The 12694-nt window shown below is 32.6% G+C and overlaps 1 protein-coding gene across 5 annotated transcripts in view; it reads right to left on the bottom strand.

The window, feature by feature from the left end:
* The window catches only part of LOC128999628 (sodium bicarbonate cotransporter 3-like), a 105040-nt gene that overhangs the window by 38011 nt on the left and 54335 nt on the right, over positions 1-12694 (bottom strand). For all 5 annotated transcript variants that reach the window (XM_054426221.1, XM_054426218.1, XM_054426222.1 and 2 more), the window contains exon 4: positions 1912-2025. In XM_054426221.1, the coding sequence (XP_054282196.1) occupies positions 1912-2025 (114 nt within the window). The remainder of the gene's footprint in view (positions 1-1911; positions 2026-12694) is intronic.

Genomic DNA, 12694 nt, shown 5'->3' with positions numbered 1-12694 from the left:
TAGACGACACTATTGTTTTGTTCAACGGAAACAGTAGACAGTTGTCGTTACTCAACGCATACTTATGTGGCATTCACAGCAACATGAAGTTTACATTGGAGGAAGAAAACAATAATTGTTTGAATTTTCTGGACCTCACCATAAAAAAGCATCAAAATAAATTTGAGTTTAAAATATTCAGGAAACCAACATGCACTGACCAGACCATTCACTCAGAATCCCATCACCCGTATTCACACAAATTAGCTGCATATAATAGTTTCATAATCCGATTGCTCACAATTCCAATGAATGAACAGGACTACAACGAAGAAGTAATTACAATAAAACATATAGCCGTATCAAATGGTTATCCAAGTAGTATTGTGGATAAACTCATCTACAAACATAAAAATAAAACAGGAACTAATAATAAACAGAACAATTTCATCTCTGCAAAATTTGGCACCTTTATGAGCAATAAATACAAAAATCTCATGGCAAAAAACAAAATCACTGTTTCCTTTAGAACAGAAAACAAGCTTGGTTCATTGTTAAAGGAACGCAGCCCCACGATGACGCAATCTTTTGATAAATCCGGCGTTTACAAGATCAATTGTACCGATTGTACGAAATATTACATCGGCCAAACAGCACGTTCCTTTACAAAAATATTCAAAGAGCATATTCCAAAAGCATCAACAGCCCACCAAACATCATCTTTTGCTGAGCATTTAATATCCCAAGGCCACAATTATACCAACATTAGCAGCAATATGGATATTCTACATTTTTCTAAAGACAGATATAAAATTAACACATTGGAAGAGTTCGAGATATATAAGGCAGTAAAATCCGACCACCATAATGTACTAAATGACCAACAGTTTTTCTCGTCTAATTTTATGTATGACACCGCCATCGGTTTACTGGAGAGGGGAGGTGTGATTGAGTGATTGACAGGACGCAACCTGGGATGATAAGATAACGGACGTACACCACTGCACTGACCACCCGCAGTCTGGACTCAAACTCCGTCGGGTTAGCGTCGTCTGTTTTCTTAACTGATCAGTTACCGTAAATGTCTCGTATTCGTGTTTGTGTCGTGTTTAAATGTTTATTTATTATTTTCGTGTAAATATGACGCTCTTCGTATGAAGAAAGAAAACTGTCCTTGTGCAGCCTGATGATGGTGTCACACAGACACCGAAACTAGTTGTGTCAACAACAAAATTGGATTGCTTAATAGCAGGTATTTAAACCTTTTATAATATCCAATTATATTCATAAAAGCTGCAACCAGTTTTAGAATATACATGAATGTACCACCAAAAAAGTGTTCTCTTGTAAATTACACAATCTGGTGAATACACAAATATTTTGGAAAATAGTATTTACAACATTTTAATTAGTTTATTAATTAAATAAGAATTGTGAAACAAATACAGTATTTCAAATATATTGAAAAAGTAAGGAAGAAAATATTATTTTAAACTGTAGTACACTCTTGATAGGTTGGTCCTACTATGTTCTTTTTAGATAAAAAAAAATTATGTCCGATTAAGATTACATTTTGCTTATTGGGTCTGATGATGATTGGATTGTCAAATCGAAATCGATTACCACTTACCATCGTTTTTATATATTTACCGTCTTGTGAGTAAGCATTATACTGTAAGTGTAAATATATTATTACAAGTGTTATTTGAGAATTTTTTGTACTTTCAGGCGATTTAATAACACGTACGCTGATCAAGAAGTTATTTAAAAACAGATTACCGTAGCAAAAGCTGCTCCATGTAAATGAAATGTATACTACAGTATCCAAAAATCAATAATCTCTATAACTATATAGCATTTTAAAATAATGAAATATATTAAATTGTTTACTATTTTATACTGAGTTGAACGTTGAACGGTGGTTGTACTCACTAGGTCTGTCCTCTTCGTCGGAGTCCCGGCTGTTCGCTCTGGAGTGTTTGTGTTTGCGGTGTCGCTTCTCCCCGGGTAGATGCACCCCCACGTACATCGTGTGAGCCCTGTGACCTGCAAAACAGCCATTGCTGTAGTCAACAGAAAGTAAAGTCATCTCAGTCTGTAAAAACATTAGAAAAAAATGGTCATAACATTGGCCTTGTGTGTTGCCAGACTTGATCCATTTTGGAAAGTGTGTTTTGATACCAATGCCACATTTAAGAAACTATAACTATTCAATAATATTTGATCTTGATCATTCCATTGACACAGAAACACATTGCAGTGTGTTTTTTTTTACGAAATGACCGACCGCCATTTTGAAATTTTAAGTTGAATCAAGATGAATTTTTTTCCTAACATGGGTCTTTTCTACCTTAACATACATACCAAGGTCAATAACGATCGGATGAAAATGTTTAAAGATAAAAATGTGTATGCAAAAAATACAAAATGGTGGATATCTGGTTAATTAATTAAGAAAGCGATTTTTGACAAAATTGTATTCTTGATATTCTCTACTCATAATTGACCCACATGATTTATTAACCATCGAAACTCAAAACTATAACTATGTCATTCAAGGACTTGTTTTGAACTACTAACAAAAAACTAGGCAATTGTGGCAACGCCCCAAGTAACAATCAACTTGCATGTTGAATTTAACAAATGATGAAAAGCTAAATCCAATTTTATTCTTACAATGCTTATTACGAGATGGCTACCGGATGCGAAATTGAAAAGTAATCAGTCAGAATATATTAGCAGAGTAACGCGGCGGAGGCGCAGGATTAGAACAGGATATTGCTGCACCTGGAATAGGTAATATCCCTTTCTCGCTGAAACTGCGGATGTTTAAGTAAATATAAACAGCACTTCTTTACGAGAACCTTTCACTTAAATTTATATGAACACTAGCAACATAGCCCGTTGTGGCTAAATACAACGGTCTCTAGAAAAATAGTACACAATATATGCTTACACGAATGCGAATTGTAAACAAATAAAAATTGTGAAAAAATATTGTGTATTTGAAATTTGAAAAGAAAATTGTACAGACACACCGTAGTAGGGCTGTGTTTTCTATTTAGCTGGGGAAGCTGTCTATAAAGGCTAATCCCCTTAGAGAAGAACTGTTTCCAGGACAATCTTGGAACGAGAAACGAATCTGAGGCTTAACCGTCAACCATATAACCTCAAACTTTCGTCAAACTGTATTATGGATTTTCAAATATCTCTACCAATATGTTTTGTAGTTATTTTTTGTAACACAAATATAAAATATTGTATTAAAATCGTCCTAAAACAACCCTTTTCCAACACAGCCGTGTTTTTGTTTGTGTATCAAAATGTTTTGTACCTCCTGATATTAATGTTTAATACTGTTCATTTATTTACTTATGATACTTTAATATTTACGGGGTTCTTACTTCGAATCTTGAATCTTGTAATGGTTGTAATTTTAAATTTGGAAACAACAAAAGTGGGAAAATTTACTTGCAAATTTAATCAAATCCAAATTAAAGTTTACAATAAACAGTGGAGCTATTGAGTTACGTCAAAAATGTGAATACCCCCGCCGCAGCAAACCTGCAGACTAAGTGAATTTCCATTTGTCTGATTGGATTTACACTATAATATTCCCTTTAAAATATCACATTTATTCCCTATTGAAATAGCATTAGCTTCACAAGTACTTAGGTTTGCTGCAATAGGAAGGGTAAAGTGTTTTTTTTTTTTTATGTTTGGTATGAAATAAATGCATTTTTAAAATTTGATCAAAACATGTTAATAAACAAGCAAACTACAACAGTTTACTTTTTTCTCCAAAAGATACAGTTGTATTATGCCATTTTTATCTGATATTTATAGTACAAAATGCAGGTAAATAGGTTACTGTACTTTGTTGGTAAGTTACGACTTTAGTGGAATATGGAAACAAGCGTGACTCAAAATAATGAAGTGGTAAATACCACCACCGCAGCAAACCTGAAGAACAAGCGAATTTCCAATTGCCTTATTGGATTTACAATATAATATCCCATTTAAAATAACACATTTATTCCCTATTTAAATTGCATTAACCTAACAAGTACTTAGGTTTGCTGCAACAGGGTAAAAGTGTCCTTTTTTCAATGTCAATAGTTTAGTATGAAATAAATGCATTTTCCACATTTGACCAAAACAATCAAACTACAATAGTTTACTTTATTCTCCAAAAGATACAGTTGTATTATGCCATTTTTATCTGATATTTTTAGTACAAATAGGTAAATAGGTTACTGTACTTTGTTGGTGAGTTACGACTTTAGTGGAATGTAGTTAAACAAGCGTTATTCAAAATAATGAACCCACCGGGTTAAGTTAACATTAGAGTAACAGTTTAAAATTATAGGACACTACACAATTTAACGTGATTACCAGCGTTGATTGTATTGTTATTTTGAACGTCTCAGATACATTATTCTCAAACAAACGTGGAATGTATTACATCGATACGTGACCCTTTTCAACATGTTAATTTCCATCGATTGGCACATGCTATCGATCAATCGTTCAAAGTTTAAACTATTTAGCATTTACCCGTAAACAAAAAAAAGTTGAACGTAAATGTTTTATGTGCATTACCATTAATAAGAGATTATAAGATTATTCGGTTTAAAAACGATTTCTTGTATCATGGCTTATTAAAATTTTTCCAGATGAAAGTTTTTTATCATTTTTGTTTTTAAGAGTATAAATAATATTTTTACTTACACAAATCAATTACGCATCATCGTGCATATCAAAAATATTTGGTTGTAATCAATAATCAATAGTTGTAGTAATCAATAGTTGCAACAATAATCGTATTGAGATGCGTAATACATCAAGTACATATTGTGATTGCCGATTGCCTCTCTGGTCCGATATGTTTCAATTATCAATCTTTTATCACTGGCCCCTAATGTGAGTATTTTAACCCAAATATGAGTTAGTTTTAGATGAGAGTGGAATGGTGTGATATGATCTTTGTAGCTTTGTTACTGACTGTTATCAGCTGTTTAATCAGTCAGGATCATTAATTTGAAGCCCAATGATCAGAAACAACTGGGCCCAGTTTCGAACCATCAAAAAACTACTGACTCCGCATGATCGAACCGGCAACCTTTTGATTGTTAGCTGAACACTATAACCACTCAGCTACCTACCCATACTCAGTCGTTTAATATTTAAGACGAAACGAATTTACATTAGCTTCCATTTAGCAACACTGAAATCGTTAACATTTTTTAATATTTAGGACTTCCAACAACACTAGCGCACTTCTGATTAGGTCTATTATTGAATATAGTAGTTATTTTAGTCTTTTTCTGTCTATTATCCATATTTATTATAGACTGTACACGTGTCAGGAGCGTGCCAGACGTGCGTGTTAAACACATTTTGACTCGATTACAATGTACCTGACTACCATTAACTTTAATTGGAATTGATTAAACTTGTAACTGCGGTATTCATATCCGGGACTATTTTCTTATCCTAGAATTTTATAAGAGGAATAATTGAGTTTGCTAGCAATATCATCGTGATAAATAACAATGAACAACATTTTCACGTTCAAAACAACAATGTAAAACTATATTTTCTTAAATAAAATTAACATTAGCAACATCAATGAAAAAATGTGAAAAAATATTCTAAACATATTTTGGCAGAAAGGAAATAAAAGTACGTCTAATAAAATTTGAAACATAAAATTTTAAACTTTTGTTTCAAGTGTTTTGACGTATTTCTTTTTAACTTCGAAAAATGTTATAACCTGTACAATGCTGATCAAGAAGTTACATCTTTTGAGTGCAAAATATAGCACATCTTAAACAACGAAAATACACATTTTTATCCATCAACCAAAAAAATAAATGCTATAAGTTTCCAAACAGTCTAAGCCTATTATAAACTAACTAGCTTAATCAAGTCGTAAGGGGCTTGGATACAAATCCAAGTTGGCCGTAGATGAAATATGGATATCCAGCTGTCATTGTATTGCCATACAAACACCAATCCAATCCACCTCTCTTGCAGAGCTTACATACCTTAGCACAATATAGAATATCTATTAAATACAATTGTGGTACGAAACAAATTGTCAGTAAAAAACCTATCCAGGCAATGCTTAAAAATAGTAGCTTAGTTTTCCTACAAAATATAAAAATTAAATTAAAGTACGATAATTTAAATTCAACAGCCATACCTATGAAGATTGTTTTCCCCAGTAAGGAAACGGCTTGGTCTATAACATTAAAATATTGTTTGTTATCAGCGTTTTGGTTTTCCCCGATAGTGATATTTCCAATAGCAAAAACGCATCATATATTTTCCCCTGTTTGCAACGAGCTTAAAGGAAAAAATATGTAGGAGAAGTAGCAGTAAGTGACAACAACAAAGAAAGTTCGTATACGGCGTTGACAGGGTACCTAATTGTAAACATAAACATAAGTAGTAATTTAGTTAGTGTGAGCTTCACCTCAGCTATGTCAATAGTGGCATTAGAGATCTTTGGCTTATTAACTAATCAATTCATTATTTTATCCATTATATGACCTTACTTTTACATATTTATTTTATTGTTAAACTTCTGTATATCGTTTGCTGGTTTTAGATCGTCTTAAGAACAAGGTAGCTTAAGCAACATTTTTATGTCATAAAATTTATCATCGTTAATTCGTATTTGAGAAAAATTGTTCAGTTGCGCAGCACATTTTTCAATAACACTTATAGTTTTTCTCATTTATGTAATGGGGCGCGAGAAATTCTGTCCTAGAGGGATTGATCCAAGCCCGGCTCATCACCAGACTTGCTACATGACTCCAAATCTTGACATATTCTAAATCACCATGATCATGACCTCCTATCCATAGAGCACTAGAACTCTGTATTCCTATCAAGAGGAAAAAGTAGAAACGATAATTATTCTCTAAATTGAGGAGAATGTTTCTGTGGAAGATCTCCCAATAGACTGTCTAGAAACATAATCAAAACTCAACATAAATGTTTATTTTTGAAATGTTGATTTCAAGGACTTTTTCTTTTCCGATCTGCCAAAGCGATATGTAGGCCTACTATTACTAAACAACGTTCATATTACGAGGAAATAAATATTACCATTGACTATTAGTCAAAGATATTACCAATAACAATGTAAACTGGTACATTAGTAAGGACTGTGCATATTAACCCGTGTACCATAATCTAAAAGATTTGGCCAACAATGTTGTTGACAAAGCAAACGATAAACAATCACAGTATCGATCGTATAGTCAACATGTCATACGATATCACAGCAATTGTTTCGGCAATGGTTTGTGTTTCGGTTGTCAGATCCATATATCATACAATCGTTCTGTGGGATTAGGAATTCTTATGGGGCTGTAATTAAATTTGTAAAAAATTTACATTTGTTTTTGAGTTATTGCTTAACTGTTACTATACTAAGGGAACAGCGAGATTATGTGTTTCAAAGTATTGAGAAACAAACATTATTATTTATTTAACATTAAAAAAATACATTAAAATTAATTAAAAATTAGTTAAAAATAAAGTGATATCATTTGAATATTGCAAGATTTAAGCTATATTTTATTCAACTTATATGTCAAACTTATAAAATAAGGAATTTGTACAAAAGGAAGTATAAACATAAGCCGACTTTTACAAAAGTTTGTGTCGTTTGGCTATTTTGCACTTTTGGCTAAAACACGGTTTCACCCCGAAATTCGCGATTTAAGGTCACCTTATTTCTAGGCATGTGAAGATGGTAGGTCGGGTCGGAGCCTGATGACCTTAAGTCATCCGCCCATGATGTGCTAAAGGTTGATGCGTAAGCTTCGGCCTACATCATGGGGCCCGGGTATGTCTCACGATAGGTACCGGGTACGTAGTCAGGGGGCTTCGGCTCTCATGACAAAGAAATAATAATAATAATAATAATAATAATAATAGGTCGGGTCGGACTTAATGTGAGTTTGGAGCAATATAAAGTGTTTTACGTTAGGTTAGATTAGGAAGGTAAAGAATAGGCGAATGAAAGTTAGTTTATGTAACCTCTAGACTGTTTTTGTTTAAGTAAAAGACTGGGGAAACACTGCATGATACTATTTCAAAAATACTTGCATTTTATCGATAATAATTCAGATTGATTTTGTGATTTGTAACAATTCTGATCATACTTTACTGAATTTTTATTTTATTCATTTAACACTTTTTGTAGGGATAGTTTGAATGCAATAAACAAACAAAAAATGTAAAAGGTAATTAAGCCGGTGATACGTTCAATTTATCAACAATAAACGTCTGTAGGGGGTCATTCATTACTGATAAACTTGTGTAAAATTGTAACACATAAAATACTTGGTATTCAATGTAACTAGCAAACCATATACTCAGACGATTTACCATACAAACTTTAGGAAGTACAACATTATCCCACTATAGTTTATTGACCAACCCAAAAGGAGTATGTCAAATTCACCTTACTCACGTGTTGTCCGAGTGTATGCTCTATGTACCACAGTCCAACTGAGGAACTGACCAACGGCCAGTGAGTATATCGACCCAGGCCAGGGGCTTCTCACTCGCCGCTAACAAGATTGCCGCGATACGCTCCTTTGTTATCGTCATGATTCCCTAACTTTTAAACAATCCTTTCGTCGCCATTCTGATTTTAAATTCAACATCGAAGAATCTATACTAAAACACCTCTTATTGGTTGGGGGGGGGGGGGGGTGTGATTAGATTAAGATCGTAGTATTAGACGGTATGATTTGTGTGAGACAAATGGTTTGCACCGATTCTTCAAAATGCAATAGAATAATTTTGTTCATAGTGTAGCCTATGTGATGATTGTGGCTAGAACCGAAGGAGTAGCCAGGAAAGATAATTTTAAAGTGTATTATTTGCAGTTTGAGCATGTGGATGAGTTTAAATACCTCGGTATAACAATAACACATGATAACAAAGAGGAAAAAGAAATTCAAAATAGATTAGTTGTAGCCTCAGCAACATACTGGTCCCTAGTCAATATGCTTAAGCCAAAAACCAAAATTCAAATATACCACTCGATCATTCTTCCAGTACTACTATATGGATCGGAAACATGGACGCTAACAAAAGAATGGGGAGACTGAATAGTGATTTACCTGCCTCAATTAGGTTGCAATAATCGATAAAGTATCCTATTTCAAATCCATTGTCATACAATGTTTCATCTGTCTATTTTTGGTTAAAAATTCGCCTGAAGGATCTCCTGTTCGATTCCAATTTTTCATTTAAACCGTTATAAAGAAAGTTTGTCAAACACACTAGATCTTCGAAAATGAAATCTAGAAATAATCTAAACTCAATGGGAGGGGGCAAAGCCCCCAAGGAAATTACCTTTTTCGCTACCATTCGCAGTTGTACTAGATCATAAGCTTTAAAATGACACCTCAATAGTGAAAATCGATTAATTATGACTACTGGAAAAGGGATTTAACATAGAAAGCACTTACTGTATATAATTTAATGTATCTAGATAGATTAACCTATGCATATTTTGAGAGGCGCATTGTTGCAAGGAAGACCCATCTCTGTTGCTAATTATTTTTATTCGTTTTAGCGAATTTCCCTATAGGGAAGTAGCTATTACCGTAGGTCTCATGGTAAGACCTAGGCCCGGGACCGATTTACTTTTTCATTTTGATGTCCCCAGAGGCCAAAAACACCATTCGTTCAAATTTGTATATATCTATATATATATATATATGTATATATATAAATATATATAATATATATTTATGTGTGTGTGTGTGTGTCCCTCCGCACGATAACTTGAGTAATTTTTGTCCGATTTTGATAAAATTTGGTTTGAAGGTTGAAGGCGGGATGAACTTGAATGAGTTCGCGAACCAGCATGATCGGACTATGTTAACGGGGGTTTATGGGGGGTTTATGGGGTAAAAATAGGTTTTTCCCATTTTTGACCCTAAAAACGCAAAATTTCACAATTTCTTTTTAAACCATTTTGTAGAGATTAAAAAAAAAATAATTTAGTATATTGAAGCGTTGTTATGCGCCTAATTGTTACGGAGAAAATTCCAAAAAATGTTAATTTTAAATTCCCATGTTATTCTTATGGAGAATAAGTCAACTGTTGTAGTTTGCTTGTTTATGAACATATTTTGATCAAATTTGGAAAATACATTAATTTCTTACTAAACTACAGTACCTTTTAACATTTTACATTAAAAAAAACTTGTTTACCCTCCCTGTTGCAGCAAACCTAAGTACTCATTTAACTAATTCTGTTTAAAGGGAATAAATGTGATATTTTTAAGGAGACATTTTAGTGTAAATCCAATCAGGCAAATGGAAATTCGCTAAGTCTGCAGGTTTGCTGCGGCGGGGGTATTTATTTCTTGGCTTGCATTCTACCGGAACATGGACAAAAATACTTAAATGTGAATATTTAATATGGTTAAATATTACTATAAGTATAAAGATAGACCGCAACAAAGTTATATTATACGAGTGAACTTAATTTTAATTACTAAAACCATGGCTTATAAAGTTATGAATAGCAATGAAATATCAGAATGTATCAAATCCTTATTCAATTTATAAGTTCCTTGGCAGGAATTGAATATGTAAAACTACCCCTGTACCGTTGCACGCCGTACTTTACACTCTTAATCCCACTTTTAACTTCTCGCTTCCCTTAATCACTTCACATTTCCCTCTTGCATCGTCAAGTCCTTACGTCTCTCCCTTAACCTTATTAACCCTTTCCTTCTTTGTAAAATCTTCATTTAGTCCTTTATTATCACATAGCGTTAGCAATTTAAAAAATCCATTTATAAGTCCCAAAGATGTTAATACTTTTTAAAAATGTACTTCACTCTAAAATAGTTATTTATGGCCATTTCCTCTATTTGTATCATTTTAGTAAACTGAGTTCATTGTTATCTTCCTTAAATGTTTAATTAATCTAACCTCTTGTTCAATTATTTGTATTTTATTATTCACAACTCCAGTGTTGGTAAAAATTGTAGAAAAAAGAATATTTATTTAGTTTATACAATAAAAAATCACATTAGCTGTTCGTACAATAATTAATCCCAAAATACGCACATAAAAACATAATATTATCCATAATCTAATTCATAAACCTACTAAACATTAGTTAACATTGCTCGAATCTGAACTGAATGTCAAAATAACTCACGATATAAAGCTTACTGAGGCGATTATAATGTAGAACGTGAGTCGCCTAGTCGTTTTTTATTCATGTGAATTACGTTCACCCTATTGTTAGCCCACCACGCCCTTCTGTACATCGATAATGTATCTTTACCTCGACATTATAAATAAACACCACAGATATTTTTGTATTTGTTTACTTTTGGATTTTTAACATAGATAACTTGTATACTAACCAAACTGAAAATATTTGTAAAATTCGGGTATGTCAGAAAACACAAGCTTGACAAAGGATTTTTTATGTTGATTTCAAATTTTGTTAAAGGTACTCAATGACAATATTGGTGCGCGATGGGAAAAATAAGTAATTTTTATCACTTTTCATTAAGGGTCTTGCGATATAAAATTTCCATCACACAGAGAGCAAAATACTAGGTAGGCAGTAGCCTATATAAAATATATGTATATAAAATAGATGTACCGGGGAAAAACGCTAGCACCTGAAAAAAAGTTGTTTTCCTAACTGTTTTCCGTCTTATTAATTTAAATAACATAAACGAGTGTTCGTATTTAAGAACTCTATCAATGTGTATAATTATAACGTAATAAGTTTTATAACCTTATCGTTTGCCATGAAACTATTAAAGTGTGTTGATAACTTTTTCACTGAGGACTCTTGATATCAAATTCTCATCACGTCGAGGGCTTGAGTCAGCGAAGGAGTGGGAATTACCTCCTTAAGCTGACGTCTTAAAAACCAATAATCTTACGCAAGAAAGAGTAACTTTAGCTTTCGTTTTGCTTAAATAAAAAATTATTAATAAAAAAAAACAAAATGCTTATTAGTTGTTAACGTTAATTCTTGAAAACATTTCAAGCTCAAAAAAATATAAAAAATCAAAAATTTAAATTCAAATTGGTGATTGAAAATTTTTTTTTTTTTATAAAAAAATAAACAAATTCCAAAATACAAATTCAAATTGGTGATTCATAAATTCACCGAATACCTCTTATGTCATACGATTACTTTTTAGAAAGCCATTTCAACACTTTTAGCTTGACAATCACATAAAAGACCATGGATATACAACCAAGTGGGTATATTTAATTCACTTTGATACTTTACCTACATAAAAGTAGCCTACTGTATGTAAAACTACAATTTCATCATATTATCTATAAAACACCTTATGAAGAAGAAACCATATATCATGAAATACAATTCTAGAGCTTCGAATCGAAACCTCTTAGGTTCTTAGTGGGTTAAATGTATCTTTTGCAGAGCTCATGAGTTTTGTTTATTCTTGAATATTGACATTTTAATATTTTTAAGCATTAAACTAATACACCTATAGGGTATTTTTCAGAAGAGGGCAGCAGTATTTAAACTGTGGGGAAAATCCAGAGTTTAGGTTAGGTCATTTTTGATTTTGTGATTATTTCTGCTCAGTAAATAGCACAAAACGTTGGGTAAAGCTATAACTAACCTAACCTCACCGAAACTGTGGTTATTCCACACAATGGT

This window comes from Macrosteles quadrilineatus, unplaced genomic scaffold, assembly GCF_028750875.1.
Source record: "Macrosteles quadrilineatus isolate MER2022 unplaced genomic scaffold, UCM_ALF_1.0 Scaffold_8__2_contigs__length_117827958, whole genome shotgun sequence".
NCBI lineage: Eukaryota > Metazoa > Arthropoda > Insecta > Hemiptera > Cicadellidae > Macrosteles > Macrosteles quadrilineatus.
The sequence above is the reverse complement of the archived record's forward strand: the minus strand, read 5'-3'. Positions and strand labels throughout refer to the sequence as shown.